Source organism: Mesocricetus auratus, unplaced genomic scaffold (genome assembly GCF_017639785.1).
Source record: "Mesocricetus auratus isolate SY011 unplaced genomic scaffold, BCM_Maur_2.0 Super-Scaffold_100004, whole genome shotgun sequence".
Lineage (NCBI taxonomy): Eukaryota > Metazoa > Chordata > Mammalia > Rodentia > Cricetidae > Mesocricetus > Mesocricetus auratus.
Window position 1 is genome coordinate 68,842,362 of NW_024429189.1, and position 15,742 is coordinate 68,858,103.

Here is a 15,742-nt window from a genome sequence, read left to right on the forward strand (position 1 = left end):
GCTAATGAGTAAAGAATTAAAATATAAAAAATAAGTACTGGAACTTGTTTTCTTCCATCTGAAAACATTTATCACGAAAAATACAGGTCCTCAAATCAAATAATACGTTGCATCCCAGTGTCTAAACTTCCCCTAAAAGGAGAAAAGTAGACTCTTGGAAGCCACTAAACAAAATATATCATTATATGTAAGAAAATAAGGTGAAATACAATCCTACAAAATATCTCCAAAAAATAAATAACTTTGAGGTATGCTTACATAGATACTTTAAAAAAAAAATAGCTGGGCGGTAGTGGCGCATGCCTTTAATCCCAGCACTCGGGAGGCAGATGCAAACGGATCTCTGTGAGTTTGAGACCAGCCTGGTCTACAAAGCTAGTTCCAGGACAGCCTCCAAAGCCACAGAGAAACCCTGCCTCAAAAAACCAAAAAAAATGAAGAATAAAAGAAAAAAATAAAGAGAAATGGGTACAAAGTATCAATTTTGGCTTAAAATATCTTGTCATAGGAAAACTAGAATAAATGTCATACAATATCTAAAGGCATACACAAATGTAACCAAACACCACTTGCAAAACTAGTCTAGCTAGCACATATCTGTCATCCCAGTTACACACAATCTGGGGTGGGAGGGTTGGAAGTTCAAGATCAACCTGGGAAAATAGTGAGACTTTGTCTCAAAAAAGAAAGCTGGGGATATAACTCAGAGGTAACATGTTTGCCTTGCATGTGCAAGACCCTGGCTTATTCCTACCATCCTGTTTCCTAACTGTAGAGTTTGAAATCTATGTGAAGTCAAATGAACCCCATACTTTCAAACCCCACGCCCCAGAAAAAAATCTTTTTCATGTATATTTTGTGAAAACAAATCAAGAGAAAATTAAATTCCAGTCCACCTGAGAAAGAAAGACATCTTTCCCTGCTGCTCTGGCATCTGTGCACATGTTTATTAATCCCAAGACACTTCTTAACCTCACACTGGCCATTCATCAATTTTCATCAGCTTCCATCACTGGTGCCCACAGTGCACGACAGAAGGCTGGCAGGTAGACTTGCAGAACCAAGTTTCAGAGCAGAAAAATGCATTGCACTTTCCCAGCCCTGCTCTGTGTTTTTAAAAAAACCCTCCATTCATTTCGGTGAATTTCTCTGGAGTATGTACCTGCATTTGCAATGGGTATTGTTAAAACATAAAAGTCGAGTATTAAAGCAGAGTCTAGAATATTGCAATCTCCACAATGAGAGGGAAAAATAGCCATAGGCAGCACTCTACATATTGAAATCCTGTGACCAGGTGTTCTTGAGGTTTATAAGAATGTGATCTGATTAGCGGAGTCGGGAGAAGGTTGTGCTATAAATCATGTCCTGAGTCAAATGCTTCTGAAATTGTCCTACAATGCTAGCAAGGAGAATTTAATATTGGGCAGTATTTACAGTGCTGCCAATTGACTAACAGAGTGAATGGGGAAAAACGTCTACCAACCAGAGCCAGCATACTCTGGGGAGCAGGATGACGGTGGGAATTCAGCTGTTTATTAGTGCACAGACATCTGTAAGGATTAAATAAGATGAAAGGACTGGTGGTTTGGAAGCCTATTTGTTTCCAAACTACAAAACAAAGAGGGGTTTAAAAATAATACTTAAATGTGTATATGTTTTTGGCAACTAAATTATGAATGTCTTCGATACATTCCATACAGAGAGCAAAGAAAACTGCTGCATTTTTTCAATGGAAAACACTAAATTCAATCCCCACATAGGTACTAAATATGTGCCATTTAAAATAATGTCACTGATGCACACTTGACAACTAAATTACAAAGCTCTTTGATATATTGTGTATGAAGACTGACAATTATGACCAATAAAATCAAAGGAAGAAAAAAACTAATTAGCACTAACATATCATTATGACTCACTAGCATATAAAACCCCATGCCTACTCTTAAATTGCTGGTGCCTGACAAATGTTGAACTCCTAAGGACATGAATAGTTTCCAAATAACTGCATCCACTTGAGGGTTTATGGGTTCCTTAGAGGTTTGGCCCAATTTTATTCTATCCAGTTGCCCAAGACAAACGGATGACTTTAAATTCCACTCTGAAAGATATAACCCTTGGGATTATAAACTGTAGTGGTTAGTTGTAGATCCTAACTAAATTCTGATGCTACTGTATAAACAATATAAATATAGTATGAAGAACACAGAATTAAGAGACAATAGGCATGAGTTCAAATTCAAAGTCAGGTCCTAATTATCCCTGTAACTCCAGGAAAATCATTTAACCTCTAACCTTTATCCAGTGTTCCCCTCTTCATAGAGCTGTGTCGAGGAAAACAAATGTGAGAAAAAATACAAAAGTGGTAAAAAGTAAATAATGTACATGTGTTCATTCCTCTACTCTATTATGAGTAGATTCCATCCAAACTTAACAAAAGGAAAAAGTACAGCCCTGTCCTGCAACTAAACTCTGGACATACTGACACTCAACTGATCATAGTCTAAAGAATGACACACTTCAGAATGAGGCAGCTATGAAACCTACACTTATTCAAATTGACAAATGCTTCATATAGAGAAAATCTGACTGACATTATCAGCAAGGCATTAATCTGCTTTTAGGCAGTAAGGAAATATGGATTTTTAAAAATCTGTGACCTTGAGATGGTATGGGAAAGCATTGAGACTATAAATTACTTTTAATTAAAAAGCAAAAATAAACAACCAGAGTTGGCTATAGATAGCTAAGCAAACATGAGTTTATCAGATTTAATGGGTAGCTGTAGCCTTCTCTAAGTTCATTATTGAAAAGTTTATGACACAAGATGACCTCCCAGACACTGGAGGTGACAATAACGATGCCATTTAAACCTAGAAAAGACTGATTTTTCTGAAACACGTCTTTGTGCAATTTATTTCTGCATAAATATACCTTACAAGAATATGAACTGAGAGGCCTTGGTAGAGGTCACCATGTCCTACAATGTCAGGGTCACTAGGGAAATATAAAAGATTCTTTTGAATCTTGTAAAATAAATCAACATATGTAAGATTTACAAAATAGTCCCACAAAATGTGAAGTGGAAAAATTGTATTATATCTCAATACAAAATATAATAAATTGAAGAGAAAAAAAGGCATGCCTAGGACAAATTCCTTTCCTAGCATGCTTGGCTGTTCTTTCACAGCCCTGGCTTTGATTGTCATGACCCACAGTGCCATGCACACACTGTACATCCTTGTCCCCTGCAGTTATCATTGTTCTCAGTTATTGAGCTTTCAAAAACCTGATTTCTCCTGCTGCTCTTCTGCTCTCACTAAACGGTTCAGGCTATCATCTCATCGACTATCCATCCCTGCCCAGGTGACAGCACCTCTGGCCTGTCACTCCAACCTGCCACCCCTTGGGTGGTAAGCCACACACACACAATGATGTGACAGGTGCTAGGAGAAGACCTCACTGCAACCCAAAAGAAAACACATTTGCAAACACCAACTCATGTGTGGTCATCCTGTTTAAAACTCCATTGAATCTTGGATTGCCAGAGAGTCCTCAAAGCCCAAAGTGTCCCCTAAGGTCTCCTTTGAGTTCATGGTAAACCCAGAGCTTTTCAATGCATTATGAGCATTCATAAACTTCTGGAGATATTTTGAAGTATACAGCCAGTGGTGTTTCAGGACATCTTCCATCTCATAGCACTTGGACTGCCTGGCATTCATTTTCCGGAAGCGTCTAAACAGTTTATTACCAGATTCATTCCCTTCACTGGCCCATGCCCCAATAGAGCCATCCCTTTCAATAATTTCAGGGACGTGTGCCAAGGTTTTGTGAAAATAATTAGTGATTTTGCCCTCGTATCTATATTTGAACTTGGTAGAGAGGAGCTCAGCAAAACGCTGCGAGTTGAAACTGTACTGGCAGAGGGACTCTGGGCACTCTTTAGCAGGACACGATGAGCGCCACACTGGTTTCATCTTCAGGTAAAGGTCCATCAGCTCCCTGAGAGCTTCATGCCTCTCCTCAGAAGGAATTAACTCACAAACTGCATCTACAGTCTCTTGGGTCATAAGCTTCCGGGCAAAGTTGCCATTCATCCTCATGATTGGTTTCAGGTTCATCCTTTTCCGGAGATGTTTATCCAGTGTGGCCTGCCATCTCTTCCTTTCCTCCTTAGAGGCATTGGGATTTTTATACACTTCTCCTATCTCCAGCTGGAAAATCTTATAGAATTCAGCCGCATTGCCAATATCACAGTGGAGTGCATCTATGGAAGGGACTGTTTCAATGAAAGGTTTGGCAGAGACCCCTTTCACCCGGTCCCGGAGTTCTTCCACTGACTCATGATAGGGATTGGACCGCCAAACCTCATAGCGCCCCAGGTTCTCAGCATGGCTTCTGGTTATGGAGTGGAAGACAAGATTTTGAGAGGCTTCCAGACGAGTGGCATCACAAAGTGTACAGATGTAGACTGAGCCAGAGGCTTCCAAGCCTTCTACTTCCCGGACAAGTTTTTCATCATATCCAGTGCCCCTGAAGATGAACTTGAAAGTCCTGAGGATGCCTCCCATCTCCAGCATTAATTCACTGCTCTTCATGGCCTCCCTTTCAGCAATGAGGGGGCTTAGGATAGCAGTCAGTGTCTCGTGATCAGACTCATCTGCCAGCATAAGACACAATGGCTTGCAACACAGTTCAGAATTGGGTTTGGGTTCCTCAAACACCTTCACATTCTTCGAGTCGTGATCTATGGTAATTCTCATGACTGTGAAAGAAAAGCGAACCGCCTTTTCCGGAACTGCAGGCCCACTCCCATGTTTCTCACTCACATCCCCCATCCCATCACAAGACTCCTTCACTACTACAGTGAAAGGGCCATTCAGGTAGTCGTCAAGGTCTTGGGATCTCATGCCTTCCAGGATATCTTCTTCCATGTCCATCAAAGCAGACACCAAAGCAGAATCATAGCGGAACCTCTTCGCAATGGTATCAACTGGGTATTCATCCACAGAGGAGGCAAGCCCAGACAGCCCATCAATAATCCCAACATCAGTTCTGGAGGACACATTCTTCAGAGGGGGCTGCCACTCAAAGGGGTGGTACCCCGGCAGAAGGACTTTCTCAGCATTTCGAAGAGCATGCAGAGGCTGAAAAATCTGCCTCCCGGTGATAGCTTTCACAGTCCTGTACATCTTATGGTACTGGCTGCAGCTGAGGAAGGTATTGACACGGATGGCCAAGCAAACAGCTGGTTGCAGACCAGAGCCCCGCCCCTGCATGATAGCCTCTAGCTCATCAGCTTGTCTGTGTTCATTCCTGGCCCTCAGTGCCAGCAGGAACAAGGTCAAGCACACAGACTTCACATCTCCCCCTTCTTCTTTATCAGCAAATTCTTTGACTTGAATCTTGAGCTCCCTAAGCCTGTGTTTCTGAGCCCTGCGTGTCAGTGACAGGAGATGTTGACGAGGACGGCCCCCTTTATTAATATGCACCAAAGCCTCTTTAGACTCTTTGTGGCTTGAGACGTGGTGGTTATATTTTTCCAGACTCACCTCCTCATTGCACTCTTGTGCAGGACACTTCACCACCAGAGAATTCAAGATGTTCAGAAAGGACTTCACTGGACTCTCCAGGTCAGTAGGGAAGCATGGATATCGGCAAGAGGGACAATAGCTGCCCATGACTTTGAGGCATCGGAGAATGCAGATTCTGCAAAACACGTGCTTGCAGCTGGTCTCCACGGGGTCAGCCAGAATGTGTTCACATATCTGGCAGGAGATGGATTTCACAAAGGGTGCTGGGAAGTCCACTGCAAGAAGCTTGGTACTGAGATGAATCTTATTGCAGTTAGAGATCTTCTCCATGACTTCCTTACTGCTGACCCTAGCCTGAGCTCTCTTGCGCTGACGGTCCCGTCTCGCTTGGTTGAGCACAGTTTTTAGTTTCTTGCTGAGCTGCATGTTGGGCTGGTGCCTCTTCCTCTTGAGTCCCCGGTGGGCAGGGAGGCAGATGTTACAGGATGGTGTGTGGGGATGCCACTCCATGGTCGCTTTCCTTGGGAAGTAGGCCTCGCAGGGTGCACTACTGAACTTCCTGTACATAATGCCCCAACAGTTATGGCAGAATTCAGTGGGGTGGATCAAGTCAATATCTGCCTTCACATCGATCCGGAAAACCCTGGCAATGAGGTCTGGCCAGGAAGTGACTCTCTTTTCCTTCTTTCGGAAAAGGCTTTGTGTTTTAGCGTCCACAGGTCCGTGGACTGGGTATCTCCGGTTGTGCACATCACTCTTGAAAGGATTCCCGCAGATGCGGCAGAAGTGTCTAAGCCTGGCTTGGTGAATTGCTTTGTCTCTTGACTTGCCATCTGCATGGAATTTCTTTGAAAATTTAGGGTGGAGCTTCAATGCTCCTTGAGTCAGAGTTGAATTCTGACCACCAGGCTTGTCCGGAACCACTGGAGACTGCTCTAGGTAAGGGTTCCCCTCTGAGGAACCCTTTTCCTTTTGCGCTTCTTCGGGTGCCTTTTCAAAAGATCGCACCCTGAACAGCTTAAATTTCCACTCAGAAAATTTGATCTGTGGGTGCTGAATTTCATCAGGGGCAGGACTGAGTCTCAGGGTGGGTGGCAAGGAGACAGCCATGTTGGCTAAGCTACCTGGGAACAGTGGAGGAAAAAAGTCAAGTTAAGAAAAATATCAATATCTGGTTGCTGTATCTTGGCAATAATTGAGATTGATGCACTCAAATTTTCATCCATTAATTCTTTCCAAAAGATATTTATTAAATCTCCTGCTGTGTTGGGTATTGATAATATAGGCAAGAATAATCAATCTTTTTTCTAACAGTATTTGGGGCCATTTAGACTATATACATGTGTGATTTTAAATATTGTATATGGGTAAATTTTAATTCCCTTACCACAAAAAACTTATCTTTGATGATAGCATCACTGAGTGATTGATCTCATTTCCCAATGCCCCTAGTACCTATTACAGGCCCAATAGTTGTTCGTAAGTAAATGCAATGATAAACTGGATACTAAACCAGAAAAAAGTAATACTTTCTACATTGTATTAGCTTCATTACACTAACTGGACAATATATTTCCAGGCTTTTAAAACATTCTTCTGGGAGATTGGTTGTTTATTTCTTCCAAACAGGTCATAAGGAAATGATAAAGCTACACACCCAAAGAAACTAATTACTCACTACTTGAAAGGATGAAGTGAATTTTGAGCTTTATGGATGCAAACTAATAATAAGAATCATGGATAGTAATTATGCTTACAATTTTAATTAGTGAATGCTGTTGTAAATTAGAAGGCTGAGTCTACATTAGAAAGAAAACCACAGACCTCTTCAAGCCTGCAACAAACCATAGCATGAGCATACTAAGAGGCTGAAGGACTTTGAAGATGAAAATTTCAAGTAGTTTCAGACAAAACTCACACAGGTCATCCTGAAAGCCACTGCAGACCAAAGGTCATTAGCACTACAGTGTATAATAAGAAGAGATATGAGGAACCATTTTTTCTGGTTAAAAAATATTACAGATGAGGGAAATGATGTAGTTGCATTATAATCTCAAAAAGTAAATTTTTTTTAAATTACAGACAAAGTGAAATGATTACTAATGATATTCTGCTATAGTCAAAGATTGGTGCCTAGCCCAATTGTCATCAGAGAGGCTTCACCCAAAAACTGATGGAAACAGACACAAAGACCTACAGCCAAACATTAGGCAGAGCTCAGGGAATCCTGTGGAAGAAGGGGAAGAGGGATTGTGGAGGCCAGAGGGGTCACACACAGCACAAGAAAACCCACAGAATCAACTAACTTGGGCCCGTAGGGGCTCTCAGACACTGAACAGCTAACGAGAGAACTTGCATGGGACTGACCTAGGCCCTCTGCACATGTTAGAGTTGTGTGGCTTGGTCTTCTTGTGGGACTCCTAACAGTGGGAACAGGGGCTATCTCTGACTCTGTTGCCTACTTTTGGGACTTTCCTCATAACAGCTTGCCTAGTCTACCCTTATAGAAGAGGAGGTGCCTAGACTTGTTGCAACTTGATATGCCATGGATGGCTGATATACACAGGAGGCCTGTCCTTTTCTGAAGAGAAATGAGGAGTAGATGGGGATAGGGGAGGAGGGAAGGTTGAGGGAAGGACCTGAGAGGAGGGAGGAAAGGAAAACTGCAATTGGACTGGGAAGATTGATTGATTAATTAATTAATTAATTAATTAATTAATTAAATGCAGACCAGCATGATGGTTCATATCTGTGACAACAACGCTAAAGAGGTGGGAGCAGAAAAGTCAATGCAAGTTTTGAGGCCAACCTGGTCGACCCCAGGGAGTTCTAGAGCACTCTGGGTCATATAATGAGACCCTGTCTCAAGTAATAATAATAGTAAAAACAATAATAAATAAAATTATATGCCAATTGTAGTATGAATGTCAGTCACAAAGTGGAAAAAATGAACAATGCCATCTGACTGCTCCCTAGACCTAAAGTAGACCAAACTTCCTACAATTCCTTAGTTCGTAATATACCATCCCGTGCATGCTCCCCAAATGTGTCTGGGTTAACTCTTTTGACCTACAACCTATGTCTGGAAACCCATTCTCCCCTCAACAGATTAAGCATCTCAATGAGTTTCAAAGCCACACAGTCAGGAAGCCAATCCCTCAAGTAATACACTTTGACCAGGAGTGGGAGTTGGGCAAGTAAAGTGTTAGAGATAAAGTACTAGTCCTGGGTCCTGCTAGCAGCATTGCTTTTGAATTCTTCCCTTTAAACTAACATACTTTGTTCCATGTATATGTTTATTACACATTAGAGGGTTTTTTTCATTAAACTTACAGGCAAATCTCTAAGACTTGATTGAAAGGGAAACACAATTTGGTTGTCCTTCATGTGGAACTCTAAAATCATTTCAAAGGTCTCAAGAACCCTAAAGATATTTCAAGTAACCAAACAAAGGACTTGGCGTTGCTTTCTGATAAATTATGTTTCCTCATCCTTTCTTGTAACAAATGCAAGGCCAATCTCTGTGTTCCTTGCCTTTGGCTTGAACCAAATGCCATTTTCACCACATTAAATATTGACCTTTATGTTCAGTAAGTCAACTTTCCCTGATTCCCACTAGCCTGAAACACTCTGACAGAATCCACCAACACATTTGTTGAAGTGTTCCCATGGAATAATGTAGTTATTAGCTACAGCCAGTTGAGTCAAACATATTTACTACATTGTTTTACAACACAAATCATAAAAATTTATCCAAACTGTTGAAACAAAACAGAGGTGGGAAGCAAGTGATAATACTTGAAGGGAATATACACAAAGATGCTAAGGAGAAGTTTCTGTGGAGGCTACATGTTTTATGAGTTTGAGAGGTGATAGAATTTTTTAAAACATCTGACTTAGTGAGTGCTTATAATCGCTCCAGTCATCAAAGACTTAAACTATTGGTATCACTTAGTTTTAATGGAAGCATGGAGAAATTAAGATACATTCATACACCCATGAGAGGAGTATAAATGTAAATTAGCATAAAATGTCTAATGGCACTTCCGTAATGCCTTCTAAAAGTTAACATGTGTTGTCTTTTGTGCAATAAATTTCCTTTGGGGAAGATATTCTATAGTTTTTCTATAAAAATATCTCCACAAGTACATGATGACATTTACATAAAACCTAGGGGAGATTTATTTGGAAAGTTGTTGGCTACTTTGAAAAACAGAAAACAATGCAGATAATTGCCAAAGGGGCATTATTAAATAAATTATGGTCTAAACATAGAATAGAAACTACATTGTGTATACATTACAGACTGTATAATTTCTAAATACATAAGTAAACAAAAAAATGTCCATATGCAAAAAGAGAAGACAGAAACTATGACCAATTCAGCTCAAATAAAACTTTTTTCAAGACTAGATTTGAATGTATTCACGGTCTCCCTTATAGTCTTTCTTTTTAATTTTTCTCCAAAAAAGGTTTAAGACCTGGCTAAGTCTTAAATCTGTCCAGCATCTTTATTCTTACTTGTTTGCTTGTTTGTTCTCTGTTAAGCATGTCTCAAGGGGACTAAAATCCAACCTGCACAAACATGAAGCTAGGACTGTGGAAAGGCAGTTTTGCACCCTTGATTTGAAATCCTTCAAATGCTCATTGTCTTCTCCTGTAGCAAAAGGTCTGAGAGAAGACACCTCAGAGTCTCAAAGGCTGAGGGTCTGATGCTGGCTCAGCTCTCTTCCGGTTAGCCTTTCACCTCAGTATTGCTATCATCTGCCACCACAGCTGTAACAGCCCCTCCCTCCACAGGTCATTGACTCTATGAAAACAGCCTGGTGTGGTGTGGAGGAGTTGAAGCTGCAGCTCGACTCTTTGTGAGTAACCATTAGTAACCTTGGGCATCCGGAAAGCACAGCAGCAGTTCGTTTCTATCTCAGCCCTGACAGTAAAACATGCATTCCCCTGCTTGGCTCGCCATCTCTTGGTAACAGCTACAGCACCATTGCTGACTGGCCAGTGAGTCCCTGAGACCTACCTGTCTCTCCCTGGTGCTGAGATTACAAGAATGGGACGTCACACTCAGCTGTTTTACAAAGGCTTGGGGGATCCAACTTGTGTCTTCATGCTTGTAAGCACTTTATCAACTGAGCTATCTCCCCAGCCCCAATCACACAATTTCTGTGTGCCCCAGGGTGATTCCCTCTCTGCCATACCTGTTCTACTTGTTCTCACCACAGGTACTACTCCCAACTATCTGCCACACAACAAGCACCAAAACATTTCTAGAATCTACAAAATAACCACAAAATTCTTGCTCTTCTTCTTCTTCTCCTCCTCCTCCTCCTCCTCCTCCTTCTTCTTCTTCTTCTTCTTCTTCTTCTTCTTCTCCTTCTTCTTCTTCTAGAGGATCCCCTCATTGAACTACTTTTGAAAGAAATGTACGTTCTTTGTTATGCATCCCTAGAGCATAACCTCAGAGTAAGGTCTCTTCCATTGTAATCTCAAAATTAATAGAGTCAGAATCCCTACGGAGATTTTTTTCCTAAGCGTGCAGATCGCTAGCTTGCAGAGAGTCTGACTATTTGTCTAGATGGAGTCCAGAGATTGCATTTTTAAATAGACACTGCAATGGTCCTGATGGAGTGGAATACAGGTCACATTTTTCAGAAACACTGGACTACTCAGTTCAGAAAATGTCAGGCCACATTGGCAACGCCTGGGAAACGGCACATTTCCTCCCAGCCTGGAAGTCTATGCTACTGATTATTTTTTCTTGCCTGAGCTAACAGTACATTAGTTCATCTCTCCTTCACAGTCATTCAAGCAGCTCTCTCTAAGCTCTCCTCTGCCAATAGCATTCAACTTAGATGTGTTCCATCTGCTCTATAAGCCTGCCATGTCTCTCAACTTGGCCTCTTATTCCTTTTCTGTTTTTCATTCATTCCAAACAAAAAAAAAATTCAGTGCCAGCTTTCCTCATTCCCCCCTTCACTGCCTGCAAGGGAAACATCTCTCACAGCTCTGATTAGGAACACTAAAAATACAATAAATATTTTGTCTCAAGGCGTGAGAAATACAAGAGTTACCTTGCTCCACAGGCCTCCTGGTCAGAATGTTGGGATGACTGCAGCTTAGTTGTTATTATTTGATACCACAGAGATAACAACATGTGTTGTCTACTCCCTCCTTGCTCTCTTGTCCCTTAGTACATAATGCTGCATTATTTATCAGTCCCCACTGTCCTTCCCACCCTCCTCCAACACAGAGGGCTAACCACAAACGATGGTAGCCAATCACAGGCCACTGCTGCCCTCCCCCCAGCTCCAGCTGGCACCTGGCTCTTCAGGAAGCTTAGCTGGAGGACCCAAATGTAGAAGCATGCAGGGTGTGTTCTGGAGAGCTGGCTGCCAGTTCACTGCCTGAGAATGCCTGGGGTAGAAACGATCTCCCTTCTCTAAGCTCTGGTTTCTATCTGGCTTCTAAAGCCCCATGCCTCCATTTCTGCATGGGAGCTAGTGGTGAGAGTTCCTACAGAAAAATTATTGGAATAGTGCCTGGATTTTAGTAAACGCCTATCAAATATTAACAAAGCTGTGAATTTCTACTTATCATATATTATAAACAGCCTCAGAACACTTCCATCTGGTCAAGTCTTTGTCAGGAAACTTGATACTCCTTGAAAGAAAATTAAGTTTAAATATGACCAGAGTCTTGAGGACAAGAGACCTAGATATAAATGACTTGGGTCTTAGATTCCTTACTTAAGCACCAAAGGTTTAAATCTGGCCACTTACAACATAGGGTTGGTGTTATTAGATCAATGGGCTAGGTCTCTGAGTTCTTTCTACATACTTAGTTCTCACAACAGTGCTATCCATTTGATAGTATTATCTCAGAGAAAGGTTCTAAGCAATAGAAAACTGGCCCATTGTCACTCTGCCCCTAGATGTTAAAGATGGGTTAGAATTGTCAAGCCTTCTATTGTGTCTCTATCTCTATCTCTATCTCTATCTCTATCTCTGTCTCTGTCTGTCTGTCTGTCTCTGTGTGTGTGTGTGTGTGTGTGTTATACATGTTTGTGTATGACCACATGTACAGGTATATGTGCTCCTGTAAGCAGTGTACATGCAGAAGCCAGAGGCCAACATCATTGGGTGTCTTGCTTCATTGCTCATTGCCTTATATTTTGGAGTAAAGTTTCTTGTTGAACCTGAGGCTCAGCAATCCCAGTACATGGGCTGCCCAGAAAATCCCAGAGATCCTCCTGTCTCCATCTCCCCAGTACTAGGATTATTGACAATACATCCCTGTACCTAGTTTTTATACATGCATTCTGAGAATTAAAGTCGGGTCCTCGATTCATGCACAGGATGACTTACATGGAAGCAGGCACCTTCAATTCAAGCCATACTCTTCAAAATGCTGCAACCCCACTGGGATCACAGAAAGGAAAACAATAAGCCAAGTATTCACACTTCATCTTGAAGGAAAGAGAAAACAATATTATCTCACAGAACTGGAACAAACCAGCAAGCTCAACTATCCCCAAGTTAGACATTAGTTCTCTATGCACATTGGAAATGATACTAAGAAGACTGAGCCATCCTTGCTTGCCCTGGATTCCCCTGGGCTTTGTATTCAAAGTCCAAAGCAAATAAAATTTGTATCACAATCTGGCTTCAAACCATATATTTCTGCTTACTTTTATAAGTCTTATATAACTTTATAAACAGAAAACAATCAGAAATATTACAAAAATTAACCCTAATGAATTAATAAAATATTATGTATATATAAAAGTAGCCCTAAAATTGATTAGTCTTACAAAAGTTTAGATGTCTTTATATCAAATTCTTCAAAGTCAAGAGTACTAATATTCTCCCCCATTTTACCCAACAGCCTCTTCCCACCTACATTGCAATCGTATTGTCGTTATTTGTCTCCTACGGTGAGATGAGACCACTTTCGTGGCACATAGAAAAACAAACTAAACAAGAGTCCTTTCGCCTAGTGACTAAACTTCTATTCACTATCCTTTCAAGTGTTTTCAATGAAATAAGCCCCACCTGGAGCAATCCTTGACTTTCTTCATAAAATTGCAAAGTCAGAGCTACATAAGATTATGTCTTGTTCCGAGCAAATTAAAAATGGAACAGGCTGACAGGTGTTGGCCTAATTTTGAAGGTGGCAAAAATTGAAAACAGGAACTAGCATCTGGACAAGGTGATGCCAGATTGCAGCCTGCAGCATAGCTCTCTAGCTGAGTGATTATCTATGGAGAACCCTGGATGTGGCCACAGTTCCTTTCCTCTCTGGGCTTCTCCAAGCATGCCTTCCTGCTGTCCTTCCTTTCAGCCTGCCTGTCCATCCAAGTCCCAAACCCTCCTTAACAAGTTGCCTGCACTTATTCCTTGTGACTTCCCAAAGGCCGTTTTAAAAGACCTTTTCAAATTCAATTTCTTCCCAGACAGCAATGAGCACTAGTTGCTGATACCAATCAGAATCTCCTCCTGCAGCCAGGGTCTGAGTAGGTGAACATCATATTTTCCACTCTTATCATAACCCAGCAGATGCTGTTTGCCAACATTGATTACATACATAAGCATGTATCTATACATCTCCAACCAGGCAAAGTCTTGTCTTCTAACATCATTGAAAGCCAGAACTAAGGGGGACTTAGAGCTTATCAGGGCCTGAGGATGCACCTTGAAGGGCATGGTGCCTCCATGTAATGTCACAGGACAGGAAGAACTGCAGAGAGAATGCTTCAAATGTGGTCTCCAGCGTCCCAGGACAAGATCTTTTCACTACAGTAAGAAGAGACCCCTATCCCTCCCACCCTGACACCATTTTGACTAGTTTGGGCCAACAAGGAACTTGAGCTGGTGATAGATCAGAACCTTAATAGGTCATTGCTAAATTGGAGCTGTGGGTGATTGTGAAAATTTGCACGCTGCATGGGCCATGGAGAGACAATATCTCCACTCATTCGTTTCTCCCCCACTTCCCCAGGCTTAAAATTGCTTTCTAATTAACTCAGTGTGGATTATCCCTGTTAGTAAATTTTCTAATGCGTTATTAATTACTCTAAACGTCAACTGCGGCTCATTTTCAGCACATTCAGGAATACCTCAGTAGGTTTTCTGAGAGCAGCCAGACTGTTTCCTAAACAACTAGTGCCACCATGTGGGCAAACATGGGCGGGTTCTTGAGGAACCAGAACAAGCCATCAGAAAAACAAAACAATTATCGAATTTCTGGACTGGTTAAGAAGAAATTCATTCTCTTCTCTCCCTTTGTCTCAACCTCTATTCCCACTATCCATCCTTTTCACCATGGCTTGCCACTCCAGGAATCCTCCCACCCCATCCCCATGGTTCCTTTGAACCAGGAAATAACACTAAAAGTTTATAAGGTCAAAGTATTTGCCAAAAAGCACACGGTGTCAGTGTTCCACTAAAGTCAAGGGTCCAACATGGAAAGAAGCACTGTCTCACTATTGCTGACTGTCTCTTCCCTTACCACCATGGACACCTTTCCCTGTTTCCTCAAACAGGTAAAGATGTTAAACGCTTCCAAGCATTTACCAATGAGTTCAAAGGTCAGAGTAGGATGGAATTGGTCTAAAGTTCTCAGAGCTAGTGTTCATGTTTGAGAACCAAGCATACCTATCCTAAAATTCAAAACACAAAAAAGGTGTTGACAGGAAAATTCTTTTGTTCCATGCACAAAATTGTAAGTTGTACTCAAAGCCATCTTCAGGTATGAGATATAAATAAAATGGCTCCCAAGGCATATCATGATCCAAAATCTGGAAATAGGTCAAGTGAGGATACACACAATCTTAATATTTTATTTCATTATAACAAGATAGTTTAAAGGACCATCTGAATTCTAGTGATTTTTATTTGTGCCAATTTTAGATTAAAACTACCTGTCATGAATGAAGGATACAAGTTGAGATTCGCTGTAGTTGGCATTCACAGTTCTTTATTCTGCTATCACTAGCTAACCTTCCATTTCTTCAGGCTTCTCTGAGTCTTTCCCATCACTACAGTGCACTCCAGAATCAACCACAAACCAGAATGGATGCTACTAGTTAACATGTGGCAATGGTTTGGGATATTGTTTGAATATTCCCTGTGGTTTCATGGGTCTAAATTTAACACTCATGTGGGACATTAAGAGGTAAGGACTTTGCGAATTCAGATAAGGTC

General features: G+C 41.3%; 1 protein-coding gene across 1 annotated transcript; it reads right to left on the reverse strand.

Annotated features, from left to right (window-relative positions):
• Positions 1–370: 370 nt before the first annotated feature.
• Positions 371–11,706, reverse strand: Rag1 (recombination activating 1). Its single transcript, XM_013120728.3, has 2 exons — positions 11,612–11,706; positions 371–6,658 (listed from the first exon to the last, which is right to left on the reverse strand). The coding sequence occupies exon 2, from the start codon at positions 6,642–6,644 to the stop codon at positions 3,519–3,521; it is 3,126 nt and encodes a 1,041-aa protein (XP_012976182.1). The 5' UTR covers positions 6,645–6,658; positions 11,612–11,706; the 3' UTR covers positions 371–3,518.
• Positions 11,707–15,742: the final 4,036 nt, after the last annotated feature.

Excerpts from the sequence above, each read along its gene's own strand:
- Rag1 (XM_013120728.3), bottom strand. The coding sequence starts at position 6,644 with ATGGCTGTCTCCTTGCCACCCACCCTGAGACTCAGTCCTGCCCCTGAT.